We start from the raw sequence: 16,494 nt of genomic DNA on the forward strand, positions 1-16,494 counted from the left end.
GTTCTGAACAAATTTATATACATTGTTTATAATGTCCATATACTGTATTGATCTTGAAAAAAGTTTTTTTTTGTAGATAAAGCTTAATGAAATGAGCATACATATAAAGTTTGTGATTCCGCATAATCACCTTCAACCTCTCATTCCTTTTTTGCGTATGAATTTTTAAAACAAGCAGGTGCTTATTTCACTGCTGTTTTTAAACAAGCAATAAATCATGTATAGGAATGATTTTTTTTTGTGACTAATAAAAATGACCATGTGGAAATCTGCATAGTTTTTAAACTTTGAGAAATGGAGGTTAGATCACATTGCAATAATTACATACATATAGGTTAAGGGTTGCATCATTTTTCAATGACACAAATATAAATGTAAAAATGATTTGATTAACAAAATTCATACTTGTGATGACCAGTATCTTAGAGTGCATAATCATTCATTTCCCAAAATTTTCAGTTACTAATTGTTGCTGCATATACACACACTGCAGACAGAATGCTGCAAAAAGAATCAATCAGTTTTCAAGTTCCCATGCACCATGCATTTCAGTATATAGTAGAACATCAATATGCCTTAGAACCATCTCTCATCATCAACTTTTTGAAAATAAATGTCCTCCCCCCCATTTCTTGTCCACAATGTGTAAAGAAATAAGCTATGAGTGTACGAAAAAGATACAAATTTGCGACACGCACACTTGTCACACATTTATCACTTGTATTGGTTTATCTGAGCAGCGTGAAATATAGCAAATGTGTATTGTATTGCATATATTGTGATATACACATTTACAAGTGTATCACAAAATAGACTGGCATGTTCCAGTTTAATAATTGACAAAATTATGGAATACCTTAAACTTTTGCTGTCTTAGAAGCGGTGAGGGGGGGGGGGAATAGAAAATGTTCTATAACACCAAAATACAAAATAATGCTTACATATGCCAAACCAGAATGAAAAAAAAAAAACATTGGTTTGAAGAAAATGCAATGAGCTAATAAATAAATGTAGATGATCATTGAAATAGAAGATAAGCACACAACAAACATAAAATGAACAACACAATTTCAGATCGCAGAAATGCTCCAATAAAATTATAAATTAATCATGTACATACATACATCAAGTCAAGCATTGAAAGGAATACTATAGACAACGTCTCCCTCCCCACATTACAGTAATCATCATTAGATAAGAACTAAAGGCAAGTGGCCATTCAAGTATTATGTTAGCAAATTTTTAGCCATTTTTGATCCCCCGCCCTCCCCTGTCAGCAGCTTAGAATATTCCATATCTTCAAAAAGGGTGCTTGATGATGTAAGCAAACTTTGAATCCCAACTCCCCGTCAACAAATCAGAACCTCTCCCCCAATGCTGACATAATACTTGAATGACCCCTAACTACAACTTGAGGTATTACAATTTTTTCCCCAAGTGTATTCTTAGGGGTGGGGGAAAGAACACTTCATAATTGTAACACTTCAAGTTGCCTGTGCCCTATAATAAAAATGTATTACATTACACCAAGAATAAGGTATACAAAATTTAGTTTAATCACAATAAGGTATTGCAAAAATAAAAACAAAAAAGTTATCACTGGACTTCAATGAGAAATCTTTAGCTATGTTTTCTTCCCATTCTCACATTACATGTCATACAAGTCTTTCATTAGAAGACATTCCTTGCAAAAGCAGCAGTACATAGTAATTAAAAAAAGGTTCTTATAAAAATGCCTTGTAACATTATAAAATGTTTTGCTGAGAGTATGGGTGTAAATCATAAATCGTGCAGGGAAGATAATTTACTTTTTTTTAAATTTATAAATTGTGTACTATATCGCCAAGGCATTTTTAACGATAAATGGACATTGAAGAATAAATTCAGGCACAAAAATCTCAATGGAAAGCACTGGCTGGTTCGAAGGAAAAAAAATCATCTCTTCTTTCTTTCGATTTCAAAGAAGGTTTTGGTTCTTCGATATTTTGATTCAATCGTTAGCATCTTCACGACTCTTGGTCTTGCATTTCTTCACCAAGCTCAGCATGGACAGTTTCATGTGGCGATTGAGGTCGGTATAATCTTCCAAAGCATCGTTGACTATATCTAAAAACATGGACGGCCACAGCCGCTGGAAAAAGAGGCGTTTTTTCAAAGCTTCACTCGAATGGGACAGGTTCTTCTCCAGGATTTTTCTGGCAGACGTTTTGTATGCAGGCTGCATGCACTTTAAAATAATAATAATATAAGCATATGTAAGTGATAAAATGTGGAATATAAATGTTTATAAACTGAGATAGGCATGATTTATTAGCGATGCCATGAGCGCCTATCGCCCCTTTTATGCCAGAACATGAATGTGCAAATTTCCAAAAACTGGGAAATGTTTGAATTTTCTCTACCTATGTTACTCTGTGAATATAATTTTTTTTAATGTTTTGTAACATGTTTTTCAATAAAGAATACACATTCACATTTCTGGCAAAACTTAGATAGCAAAATAAGTTATCCAAGCCCAAGAAGTGATGAACCCCAAAAGTTAAAATTTGACATTCATGTCGTCATAAGGGGAATGACACACAAAATAGAAATAGAATACATGTTATTATCCTATTCTAACTCTCCTGGATCTCTGGAAACCAGGTTTTAAAAGAACATGGGTTCTTAACAAGTATAAGTATACTTTGGGATTTGTAATTTAACTTTTACACAATAATTTTTTTTTTAATTTCGGGTATTTGAAACGCTGTAGTCACATCAGTGACATCACTGATGTGACTACATGATGAACCAACACAAATCCAATTCACTTAAATCTATAATTTTAGCCTCCAATCGAAACCTCAGGGACCTCATTTCTACCCAAAAAACCAAATACCTATCATATTCACTACCCTATTCAAAAACAAATCCTACAAAGTTTTGGAGCTACCTTAAACCTAAATCTGTGGTTATTGCACAAAATAATAGTTGACTTTTCTTGTTTACTTACCTCGAAATCTGGATTATACGTAAGAGTGACTTTCACCACATCAGATGCTAATTGACTGTCTGGTGGCCGTTGCAAACTGTTTGGGGAATAGCCTTTCTCTTTCAAGAAGATCTGTCGAACCCTAAAATATATAAATCAGTCAACACACTAACACTCAAAAGATATAAAATATAATTTTATGTATTGAGAAAACCGGAAGTATACTCAAATTCAGGAACATTCAGTCCAAACAGGGTAAATTCAAATTTTATACTTTTTAGTACAAAATGGTTTAACGAAGGAAGGACGTACAGTAGATGCATCTCCCACAAGATGATTAAAAACAAAAACGACCTTATAAGTTACGGACCAGGGGGTGAACAATCCCATTGTCCTTAGAACCAGTTTTTTCCTTAAGCATGCTGTTTGCCGTAATTTAACAAAAAAGGGAAAATTTCTGCACACTCCGTTCGCCTTTCCCTAAAAAAGGAATTTTTTCCCCTCATATAACAACAGCGATAATGACAAAGAAGCCCCTCTCGTTAGCTCGTAACGACAACTTTTTTCTCTGTAATGGCACCGCGATATGCGCTCAGATGGAAGATATTTCAGATTCATAAAATTCCTGCGTTTTTCCATGATATTAATGCTTGATACATGCATTTAATGTAAATAAATATATATATATTTAGGGTAACGAAAAATACAGCCAGTTATTCGAAGAGTTTGAGCCAAAGATGAAGACAAGAGTTGCTGTTGAGTGGAAGGTAGGTGTTAACTTATGATATTTGAAATCAACTTTTTTTAATTTTTCTTAACATGACATTTCACCCATTTTAAATGAATGTTGATGTTTTATTAATACTCAAGGCTTTAGGGAAAAATCTTACTGACTGACCTCGTAAAATGTGTACACACAGGGCCGTAACTAGGATTTTTGCTCCCCGGGTTAGACATAATTTTGCTGCCCCTACAACTTTAAAATTCGATAATTTTATAAATTTCTTTTGTTCCCACCTAAAAAATAGCCACCCCCTTAAATTTCGCTGCCCGGGGCAATTGCCCCCTCTAGCTCCGGCCCTGTGTATAAATAGCGAGATTGATCATATATGCAAGCTATATTCGTAAATATTAAATTCGTTCATAAACATGGAAAACATGTATTGCAATAACAATGTATTATGTTTGGCCTATATCGATAAGGTCACATTTTATATTTGTGTGTTAGTACATATTTTTGTGCTGTCTTAAAAGTGTTGTCAATTCCCCCCCCCCCCCTCCGGGCCGAGTGATTTTTCTGAAGGCCCCTCTGACCAATTTATATACTTGCTGTCAAAAATTACATACAGATCTCATTTGCACTACTAAACCACACACCTCCAGATTCTCTGCGGAACTTCTAATTAAATTACTGCAGCACTCTTGATAGATTGGTTGCAGACACAGATTGAAAAATTTTCAATATTATCAGTTCTGTATTAAATCTTTTGATATACTGTACAGTATAACCAGAGGTGCCGACATGAAGAAAACATTGAGGGGGAGCTGAAACTTGAGAGTCATCTTGTATATATGGGACTCGAGCACGTATGCAGGAGAGGGAAGGCATATTGCATTATTTTTTCAGAAATTATTGGGGGCTCAAGTGGCCTCAGCCCCCTAGGTTCCGGCACCTATGAGTAAAATATAATATATGTCATTTGCATTGAATGATGCATTTAAAATTGGCCTATACAATTTTATTTTATGCACTTGTTCAAATCACTGAAGGAGATGGATTTCAAGTTTGGGGTTCTTCTGACGATCCATCCCCCCCCCCCCCCGTGAGATATAAGCATTAAACATAATAAATTATAAAGAACAAATTCTTGATATTAATGGGTCTGTAGAGAAATTTGAGGAAACAATAATTGTCTGTACTACTGTGTTACACTTATTAAGTAGGAACACGGTTACAAGTGTTCAATGTAGTTGTTCGAATGGTATAATTGACTTGAGGGTGGGTCATTCATTGGTTATTGCTCCTAGGTATATTTTTTCTCCTATTTAACAAATGCATATATACACACAAAAACAAAGGCTACAACACACGAAATGCCCAACAAGGTGGCTGAAAAATATATATATATATCTGTCCATGGAGAACAGATTGACCCTTAATATAGTACTCAGAGACCACAAAAATTCAAGCACCTGTCATCATCACTTTCAGTATGGAAAATAGATGGTAGCATGTCGAACATGAAACATGCATACCTCAGGTATTGCAATAAATTTGCTAGGGACACAAAAACTTATGTATACACATAACACTTTCCAAGACATGTCAATTAGAAATTCCTCAGAAAAATATTTATCATGTATATTTGTGGTTTAGTAGTACTAGCAGTTTGTTGGCAAATTGTTTTAGTTGACGTTATTTTATTCCATCACACCGCTAATACATTGAAATACGTTTGGTGCTATTATTTATATATTTTGGTGCTATTATTTATATATTTTGGTGCTATTATTTATATATTTTGGTACTTTGTTATATACTATTTGAAATACTTATTAGGTTCTTGCCTATTTACTAAAATGAGAGTCACAAAGTGAAGACATTACATCCCTGTTGAAGACAGAAATCGGTGCTGATGGAGTGTACTTACGTACTGATGGGTTTAACCAGTTTTCTTGGGTAAGTTGAATCTTTTTCATTTTTATCTTCAGAATGTTTTTATGACGTGCACAAAAATCAATACTCAAAAAACATCATACAATTTACCCCCCCCCCCCCAATTTCAGGTAAAAATGTTGAATGCAACAACACAAGTTATGCCCTACCAGTGTAAAACTAGAAATTGTTTGTTTTGAGCAACAACTATTTTAACCAGCACCTATATGCATATTCATACATAGCCACAATCATATATGAGTATGAAATACTGTACACACATTTATATAATAAATTTATACATGATCGCAAGCAGTAAATGAGTGTTTGTTTTCTTTGTGATTGTAATTAGATAAAATGTTTACGAATGTTACATTTTTGTACTACAATAAAACACAGTTAAATTATTAGAATAAGTGTTTTTTTTATTTGCATATGTTATATAATATGTATAAAAATATTGGATCCCGCTTATAATATTCACATTTAGAGTGACTTATTTTTATAGACTCATCAAAATTTTCTGTCCAAAATGTTTTCCTGCTTACAAAGTTTCTCATGACAGTTTTTCAAAAACATAAGCGAGATCCACTGCATTTGATAACTTATGTTGTCAAAAAATTTAATGAAACAGTTGAAGTATTGGAAAGAAATTAAAATTTTATTGCGAGATATGAAGAATGACATATGGCTCTAGTAATATCAAAATATATATTATCAAATACTTGCCAAACATGTATATAAGGGGGGAGGGGGGGGAATAGCTATAGTTCCAACATGTCAAGACTTGATGGACATAAGAAATCTCAATACATTTTCTTCAGTGAGAAAATCATTAATATTAAAACATGAGCATTAAATTCATAGACTTGGAAAATCAATATCTCCCCCCCGACTGAGCATGACACTTGCTGTATTAACCTCTAACTGGTAATATGTCACCAGAAGTTAAAATTATAATCTTTCAGAAAAAATTGTAATTTAAGATTTCTAATAAAAAAACCTTGAATCGTCTCTAAAAAAATCTATATATCTAATAAGAAAATTATTAAAATATCTTATTATAAGAAAGTTATTAAAAATGAGAGGAAACTTGCGCATGCCAATGTAAAAATAATTTTTTTTTTTAAATTCACAAAAAAATAAAGTAAATAAAGCAATTGTTGCCACCATGTTGAAGAAATATTGATTTTTAATATGTAGTAGTAGTTGTGAACTTTTTGCTTTGCTTTACGTTGATTGGTTGAACTGTAGAACCGAAAGACTGGTTTTTCCATCTGCAACCTGCCACGTGATCCTAAGGACAATGTTCAACGTAAAGGGGAAAGTGTGGCTTAAGGAATTTTCCTTAGCAGCTTACTTAAAGACAATTGCGGAACGAGCGTTATATAAGGAAAGTGAGATCGTTTGATACGTGAAAGTTGATATGTTTGATATCATTTCACATATCAGACCCCTGATTTGTGGAAATGACTATTGCTCATGGGTCACAAACCAGTGTACTTATGTTGTGTGAACTGAGAGATGCTTTGTTTATTAATATCTTTTGAGGGCCAGATAGAACCTTTTGGCACATTGTACTTGGCTAGCATGCTAGAGGTTGTACACCTTGATTTAAACTATGCTCCTTTCCTAGAGTGGATTTTATGCGCTTCTTTACATTTACATCATTAGTAAACTTGAAATACAAGCACGCGAAATCGGGAAAAGCTACATAGATTACATAAATAAAAAAATAAAAACCTTGGGCTATTCAAGAGCAAAGACAAACGATACTTCGGCAGCAGCGATGAAGCAGCCAATCCTAAACCTCCGAATATATCCTCTGCTTTCACTCTTTCCAACTGAGTTACCTGTAAAGACAAATGTGTTGAGAACTTATGAATAATATTTAAATTATTAATAATTACTCTTCATTTAGAACATGGTTTTTTAAATTTTTAGTTTATCCTCCCCCCCATTATTCTTCTCACTGCCCCCTCCCCTCCTAAGAGATTTCGCAAGATCCTATATTGTACATTAACTATTATCGCCAAACTTCATTGCTCCCAAAAACACAGATTTTTAGAACAATGAATAAAAAAAATTTCACAACACAATAAAACCTAGTAAAACTCTTTATTAAAATGAGTTTATCCAAGGAAAGATTCATAAAAATGAGGAAAAACTCTCATAGCCCTCGTGTCTAATTTGTCATTTTGTATCAAATTAAATAACATAATGATAAAAAATAATATACAAATTTTTATCACGAAAACTGATTTGAATGCATTGTCTAGCAGAACAAGCAGTTGTTTGTGCTCTGCAGTGCTGCTCCTTTTGATTAATGACTGGGTATACGACTGAGTTAAAATATTGATTATAAGTTTATTTAAAAAAAAAAAAAAATGGATTAAAATTTAAAAGAAATTTTTTTACTATATATAAGTTTGTTTCTTAAAACTATATATAAGTTGGACAAATGACTTACTGTCACATCATTAATAGTAGCTATTGCTGGCCCAAGTCTATAAATTGCATAAAGCCGCCACAAAGAAAGCTGCAGTACAGAATTTCCTTCGCTACCTATGTTAACGGTTTGAAGGCCAGAGATTTGTCCTAAGGCATTTAACTGTGGCAAAGACTCCAAACAAGTGCATTCAAACGTAGCTGCCTGAATATATATAACACAATGAGAAAGAATTTAAAATATAATATATTCTACATTTAAAATAATCAAAACATATTATCAAATGATTCTTTCTGTGAGTTGCTGTTTGTTATTTTCTCTCATTTCAAATGTTGAAAAACAAATTGACTTGAGGAAAGATTACAATTTTAATTATAGACTAAAAGTTGAAAAAAACTCACAACAACATTAGGAAACTGAGCTTTAACTTTCCCTAAAAGATGAGAGATGCTGTCAAAAACTATAAAATGGAAGCACACAGTATGAATGGCAGAAACCGTCTGTGGAGGCCAAGAGCTGCTAATAGCTGCAGCAACTGCACCAGGACCATAAAGCTGCAGGTTCCCGTCTTCCAGCTCTGCCAGGTACGTCAAGCGCGCATCTGCTACTTCAAGCTCCACTGGTGCAGAACTTTTACTTTTCTTGCTGCAATGACATTGTTATTTGATGTACTGCTCTGAAATATACTGAAGGCTGTAAAATAACAAACAATTTATAGCAAAACATATCTGCATGTGGTACAATCAATATTATATACCTTGATCGAGTTGTACCCTCCCAACATTTCTTTGGGGTCCTTTGTTTAGACTTCTTTGATTTTTGACGAAGTCTGCTGCTGCTGATAGCTCTAGGTCTACCGCCATCACACTGATCACAGTTATTTCCTTGCCCACCACTATAAATAGACAAATATAAATATGCTTTATGCAATACAAGCTCAAGACAAAAATAAATTTTAAAATATATATAAAAATACTGTTTTTGGTCTGTTTCAATAATTCCAAATTAGCTATTTAATATGGGAACTTATTAAATGTCTCTGGGATCCTTTTTTGTATAACTCATCAGGCTATAAAAATTTCTTATTTCAAAATAAAATGTAGAAATATATAAAAAAAATGAGCATTTTTAAGAATTTCATAAGTAAAAAAGAAAAATATATGCATATGCTCATGAAATTTAAAAAAAAAAATTGAATTTATTTATTTATACCATTGTTTCCCAAAGTGGGCAATATCGCCCTCTGGTGGGCAATGGAATGGTCCCGGGGGAAGCTACGAGTATAATATAGGATCTTATGGGTTCACTTGAGAGTTGGGGGGGGGGGGGGAAGATGAGAAAAAATTTTGGAAGAAGGGGACATGGGACAAAAAAAACTGATTTATACAATATTGTTTGACCGAGGCCTATACAAGAGGATGCAGTGATGGGATAGGCCTGTAAAACAAAAACTGAAAAGAAAATTTCAAATTTTTTGCACATTAAAAAAATTCAAAATTATTCCTACATTATGATATTATATACAGCTACTAACCAGCAAGAACAAGAAGGGTCCTCCTCTTCTTCGCTGAATAGTTGCACAGAACGAGAGGCAAGCATATGTAAGGGTACTGCTGAAGAAGGAGGGGATGGGATAACTGGGTCATGCTGTACAGATGAGGGAGACTTTGGTTCCTTACAGGCAGCTTCCCACATCTGGCGGGCAGTAGCTTTTGCTTTTTCTTTTGTTTCCTGAGTGAATGAGAATGGTAAAAACAATAAAACAATGTGTCTATATATTAAAAAAGTTATAGCAATAATGTCATGAAAAAATTTACAAGATTCAACATTAAATCTCCATATCTCCAAGATACCAATGCTACCAAGATAAAAATAACCAAAACATGTTTCTTGAAAAATATTAAAGTGTATTTATCATTTCAACTGAATTCAATAGGAGCATGCTCTCTTAAATGTTACTATATTTAATTATCCAAATGTATGGAAAAAATCTATGCTTTTATAAAGTAATTACACCAATAGGAAGTGCATGATTATTTACAGATCTCCAAAAAATAATACATTTTAAATCTTAGCTGCTTCTGACAACAAATGTTTTTATCTTTATGTTACTTTATGAATTTTTAACATTCATTTAATGTTACTTTATTAATTTAGAAGTATAGGTCACCTTGATTTTAGCCAATCTAATCCCTTCTTGTCTTTTTGCTTCCTCTTTTTTCATAACAAACTGAGAGGTACGTTTTTCTTCATCCTATATAAAAAATACTATAATTATAGATATTGAAAATATTAAAGATACAAACATGATCAAAACTAAAATCACAGCTATAAATGATTAATAATAATTGAGATGCCATACCAGAACACGCCTCATATCCAAAAATTTTAGCTGTGGAAGGCGAAACAATACAGAATAACGGTAATTTGGACGCATTGCAAGAGGACAGCCTTCAAGGCTAATCTCTGTCAAGGACGAAATATTGAACAAGCAACCTAAATCTTCAAATCTGCAAAATAAATAAGACATTACTTATAGAGAATAGAGAAAATACAGTATCTCTAATGTTGGTACTGATGAGAGATAATTAATGCTGGTACTGGTGAATTACTTATCAAAACATAACATACTATTCCATAGACAGGGCTGTTTTGCCTCATGGCCATTAGAATGAACCCCCATTCATCATATTTATATGGTTTTTTTTCCGGACTATGCAATGATAAGTTTCAGTAAGTATTTGATTGGTGTTACAGTATAACCTCTCACATGAATTTGCTCAAGTGAGCATACTATACATCAAATTCTGGCCAGTCCATTTGGGATAATATGGTAACTGATTTGACTTACTCTTTTAAATTAATAACAAGCCCGGATAATGTTGCACGGATATATTTAATGTAAAAAAAACTTAAATCGTTGCAGAAAACTTCAAGTCAAGCGAAGTACATAGCTGAATTTAGTTTGGAGTTTATTTTTTATACTTCCTTGATGTAAAAACTGAGACAACTCAACACAAATGAAGATACAACACAGATCTTTATATTGGCAAGTTATTTTTCTGCGTGGTTTATTATGGAAATTAGTGCAATTCTAATAAATTCACATTGAAATATTGGTTTCTTCGTTCCTGAATTGCTCAAATATATGAAGATACACACAAAACAAACAAAGCTATTTACCTTTCAAAAGAATTCTGTGCTAAAAACAACCTTTGTAGAAGAGGCAACATTTCAACTTCGGACTGAAAACACAAAATTACATGTTTTTGTACAAGGATATTTTTTAATGGTAAAATTAATGCATCAGTGGTTCCCAATGAAGGAAGAAAATTAAAAAGAAGAAGCAAATTAAAAAATTAGTTCTTAACAGTGTATGTTTTGCATTTCTTTAAGATCTGTGGAGGGGGGGGGGGGGAGAATACATAGAATACAGAAATATATCATGTTGTGAGCACTTTTGTTAAAAAAAAGAATTGAATTTTCAATTTAATATAATATTTTGCAAGACTAGTCTGCATAAGGACAGCCATTGGTATGCTTTTTCAAACTAGAGTACTTTTAGAGTGATGCTATCCTGGGGGTGAACTATCTCTGCAGTCCTTAGTAACTACTAGTCCTAATGAACTACCGGTCGGAGGACTGAAGCTAAGGACCGCTTCAACTACTAGTAGTTAAGAGGTACTATGTACTACCAGTCCTTAAGGTCACGTGACGTGAAACAGTAGTTAGAGGGGGAGAAAATTTTTGGTTTCGAGAGTAACAGATCTCTAACCAATCGGGATGCTGTTTGAAGCCTACAACTACTACTAATTATTTAATAATCGTTTTTCCGCAGTGGGTTGTGGCAGCGATTTCATGTTTACAAACAAACATGTTGTAAACAAACTTTTTCCGAGGGACTCGCCATACATTTTTTTGTCACCCGTGTTTTGCAATTTTTTTTGCTCTAATATCGCTGGCTAGTTTAATTATTTTGTAAACGTATGAGGACGTTGCATTTTTCATCTTGCGACTTCTTTTTAGAATAAGATTCAGTATATAATAATAGTCAAAGTATTTTTCTTGTCCGAGCTCATGGACCCCACTTTTAGATGATTGAAGAAGCGAGTATATGGGACCCCAGCTGCATATATGTGGGTCGCATACTGATGAAATCAAAATTTAAAAAAAAAAATTCTTACAACAAAACGTAAGATTTTAAATTAAGGTTACCGGCACTAGTTGAGCCTATGGCCGTAATGTGCCTTTTCGGGGCAGACTTTCCCTTTTTTTTTTTGGGGGGGGGGGGGGGGGGGGGCTTCTTCTTGAAAGGGTTATTATGCAAAATAATTATAGAATTTTTGGGCCCCCTATTCACATCGGGAGCCCTACTTGAGGCCCCAGCTGAATACTATTTTTAATATTGAGTGTCACTTTTTTTTAAAGACCAATTTGTTAAATGATTTTTTATTATCCATTTTTATTCCTTTTAAATTCATTGAAACAACGAATTGCAAATTCTTTCTGGAGCAACTAAAATAATAAATTATTGATAATTTTACAAGATAATTATTTTCAATTTTATAATTAAAAGAATTAACTGCCTTGCTGCGTATTGTAGTTCTGTATTTTAAACTATGGATTTCTCCTCAGTATTAAAAAATACTATCAGAACATGATTCTCTATGAATGAGCACTTACCTGTTAATGCAAGTGAATACTTCAATATTTAAAAGATATATACCTCTATATTAAAGATCTTTCATCAATTTATCCGTTTCATATTTAGCTTCCAACAAATAACTTCACCTGCTGATAACTTTCATTTGATCGTATATTTCATTTCAGTTGATTAGAAGATGAATGATTGATTGAAGTTGATTAATAGAAACATGAATTGAATAACAACTTACACACATGATTTGTCATACAAACACATTTTATTTCAAACATATATTCATAGAAAGTTATCATAATCACAATTTATTTGTTGTACTTTTCTTAGAAATCGCACCTTTCAAGAATATAATTTTTTGAGATTCATTAATTTTCATCTGCATCTTCAAATGTTGATTTACCTGAAATTAGAAAGAGGAAGAAAAAAACACTTTTATTATGCTTATCAATCTTTAAATGTACTGTATATTTTATTTCAAATTATAACAATCTTTAGTTGCATAAGTAGAGATAATTCGTGCACAATAGCACTTTGTAGACTCGCCACCATTTTATCACAGTAGGATCCAAAATACATCAACTGTGTTTTACAAGAGAGGCCTGGCATTGCACACAGATGCACTTGTTCATGTCTAGATGTATTTACCTAGGGCTTCACAAATCTTAGGAGCCAACATTGCAAAAAAGAAAATCATACTGACACCTAAAATTTTCTATGCAGATCGCAAAATATTTGGAGTTTATGTCTGCATCTTCCAATATGTGAAGATTATCACTAAGTGCTGAAAAAGTTGAATATAATTTTTTTTTACTTTAGATTATTTCTCCTAAAAATATGCTTGGCTGCGAAGAAATTTGGCCGGCGCCAAAAATGTTTTTCAATTTTTCGAGCCATGTTTCTACCCTAAAATTTTGGTCAGACAGATGAAGTGAAAAAACCTATTGGCACGCAGCTTACTTAATATTTTCACTCCTTTCAGCTTCGCTCTAGAACACATCCTTAGCAACCTCTTGTAGATCGGAGAACCCCTATTTAAATTAACATACAAATTTTGCAGTGTTGTATGGTCTCGCTAGTAAAAAGTATATTATTATTTGTCGTCAACTATATTAATTGTTTTAATATTTCCATTCACAAAATTTGCTAATCAGTAAATATGATAATAACATTTTCAAAGAATTAATATTGCTTTTCAGTTAGCAAAGCTTCTAAAGGTTTTTTTTAATGTCCTCTCCTCTCATTTATACGTATAGCCAAGACAAGTTTTTCAACAGTACATGTTTTTACTTGCACTGGTCAAATTTTGAGTGGTACAGGTAGCCATTAAGAAATCTATCTTAATTTGCTCAATTCAATTATGTCAAAAAGAGTTGTTCTTTCAATAGTATCTGAAAAAATTATGATTATAAAGAAAATTACTCATAGCAAGATATTTCTCGAGAAAAGCCAATAAAGTATGGACTAAAAACAATGCCACCTTTCCCCCCCCCCCTGCTTATTTTGTTTTTGCACATATAAAATGTGTTGCTGAAATTACAATAATTTCAGAGGGAAGTATGTTTCTGTTAAGTTTTATATTGAGAAATATTCAAGTGATTTTACAGTTTACAATTTTTATGAATTTTCTCAACTCAAAATTGAATGTGTATAAAATAGGTAATTTTATTCATCATGCAACATAAATGAGACACTGAAATACATTTCTTAATAAACATGTGAATTTATGTAATACAGCCTCTCCGAAACGCTATTATGTCTGCGATCTGATATAACGCCAAAATTCTTTGGGTGGGATGGTGGCATTAAATCGGGGGTTCGACTGTATATGTTCCACTAGGGTTGTTGATACAAATGAAATCAGTGAAAATGATGCGACATAATGTTAAAATTTATGTTATTAAATCATGCATGGAAATATTTTACATGAAAATAATAATGGAAACTGTTGCTCAAAGTCAAATACAAAGAATTAAAATTACCTTTGTTTGCTCTGGTAGAATTTTTAGGTAACCTTGAAAACCTTCACATAACTTTGTAGCTTCCTACAGCCAAGTTCCTGGGAAACAAAATTTTTCAAGAGTTAGAAAAGTCTCACAAATGTATATACAATATATATATCAGCTGTTTACTAACAACATCGTTAAAAAATAAATGCTTGTTTAAAGTTTAAATGTTAAAAGTTTCAGTTCCATAGCATCTCAAAATGTTATATTTTAAAGTTCTTAAGTATTCGACATGGAAATTTTTTTTCTGTCGTTACCCATACACACAAAATCAAAAACAATTTTTGGCAAAAAATTAAATTTGAACACACACAGTAAGGCCATAACCCAAATACTGCAGTAGTAATATGTTTCAAACACGAATCTGCTTCCTTTCATTATAATATATATACCTCAGCACTAAAAACTGTGCCTGAAATTAAAACTTTGTTTTTTAGTCCCATTGTACGAATTTGATTTTTTATATCAACAAAACAATATAATGATTCCTTATTAAATATTCATCTCAGAGCGAGTTACAGAGTGCAATTTTTAAAGTAGTAGCATATGATTTTTTTCTGAAAATTTAACTTTCACTAAGTATTACAATATTGTTCATTTGAACAGTTCAAAATATCAAATCTATATTTTAATCCTTTACACTAAATTTAGTGCATGAGTTTTACAAAATTTAATATTTAACATTACTGCCAATTTTTACCATGCGTTATTTCAATTTCACCATTACTCATCACAAAAAAATTAATTAAAATTTTTGTCATTTAGGTGCTATAATTTATTATCAATGAATTGTATTTGTAATTATTTATTTACACATGTGCTCAATTCATTTAGACATAATTTTTCATTAAAAAAAATTAATGTAGCAGAAAACATAGAATGTAAAATTTCAATTTGATATTATCGTAATTGAAGATTCATCTTTCATTCGCCATGTAAATATTTTCAATACAACCCAAAATATACATGGGCTATTTGATAATTTTCAGCATTACCAAGTGACATCCATTGCCCTATTGATTGCGTGACATTATGCCCATTTATATTTTTAAATAACGCATTTACCGAGCAAAAAAATATTAATAATATCTCTAACACTTTTCTTATATAGTTCGATAGCAATAAAATAATTCTTACCTCAGTAATGAACATGCTAGCACTTCGTCGTGGCTTCGATCGCCGATGTCAATATACACGTATACGACAGCAGGTTTTTGAGGATATAACGATGAATCACTTCAACTTTGATGACACCGAAGATATAATCCAAGTTTTATCTGTCATTATTATCGTAAAAAAATTTTTAATTCGAAAAAAAAACAGCATATTTCATCGCTAAATATCACAGCGAGAACTCGCGGCCAGAGACGAAATTTCCTCTTTTCCAAGATGGCCGCCGTGAACTACTTTTCTTGCTGCTTTAGGACTGGTGCTAGGCAGTCCTTAGCAGCGGTCCTAAGTAACTACTAAAAAAAAGTCCTTAGCTTAGAGATAGTACCGAAAAGTCAAACTACTGGCCATCTAAGGACAAATCGGGGCTTAACTACTTTTTTTCGGCTAAGGACCGCAGAGATAGTTCACCCCCTGGCATTTTTATTTGTGCTTTATGATTTAAGTGGCCATTTATTTGTATCCTAGTATATCAGTCCTAAAGGTTGTTTCGAATGTTACATTTATATACACAGTATTTTTAACTGTGAAACTGTCTAAAATTAGTTTCTGCTCACAGATGAGCATGAATAAATTACTGCCAAA

At 32.5% G+C, this 16,494-nt stretch overlaps 1 protein-coding gene and 1 long non-coding RNA gene across 3 annotated transcripts in view; both read right to left on the bottom strand.

Annotated features, from left to right (window-relative positions):
* Positions 1–1,534: 1,534 nt before the first annotated feature.
* The window catches only part of LOC149078432 (leucine-rich repeat-containing protein 49-like), a 29,526-nt gene continuing 14,566 nt past the window's right edge, over positions 1,535–16,494 (bottom strand). Inside the window, exons 10-19 of one of the 2 annotated variants that reach the window (XM_089242067.1) lie at positions 11,260–11,321; positions 10,439–10,586; positions 10,247–10,330; positions 9,611–9,807; positions 8,834–8,971; positions 8,478–8,721; positions 8,098–8,280; positions 7,371–7,480; positions 2,993–3,113; positions 1,535–2,227 (exon numbers count right to left, since the gene is read on the bottom strand). In XM_089242067.1, the coding sequence (XP_089098193.1) occupies positions 1,991–2,227; positions 2,993–3,113; positions 7,371–7,480; positions 8,098–8,280; positions 8,478–8,721; positions 8,834–8,971; positions 9,611–9,807; positions 10,247–10,330; positions 10,439–10,586; positions 11,260–11,321 (1,524 nt within the window). In that variant the 3' untranslated portion in view covers positions 1,535–1,990. The remainder of the gene's footprint in view (positions 2,228–2,992; positions 3,114–7,370; positions 7,481–8,097; positions 8,281–8,477; positions 8,722–8,833; positions 8,972–9,610; positions 9,808–10,246; positions 10,331–10,438; positions 10,587–11,259; positions 11,322–16,494) is intronic. The other variant, XM_089242066.1, reaches the window with a different exon arrangement.
* On the bottom strand, positions 12,992–16,316 carry LOC149078433 (uncharacterized). Its single transcript, XR_016193892.1, has 3 exons — positions 15,877–16,316; positions 14,716–14,792; positions 12,992–13,136 (listed from the first exon to the last, which is right to left on the bottom strand). It is a non-coding gene; the product is annotated as an uncharacterized LOC149078433 (long non-coding RNA).

Source organism: Pholcus phalangioides, unplaced genomic scaffold (genome assembly GCF_987345545.1).
Source record: "Pholcus phalangioides strain wild (caught in Gottingen) unplaced genomic scaffold, Ppha-v1.0 ptg000014l_1, whole genome shotgun sequence".
Lineage (NCBI taxonomy): Eukaryota > Metazoa > Arthropoda > Arachnida > Araneae > Pholcidae > Pholcus > Pholcus phalangioides.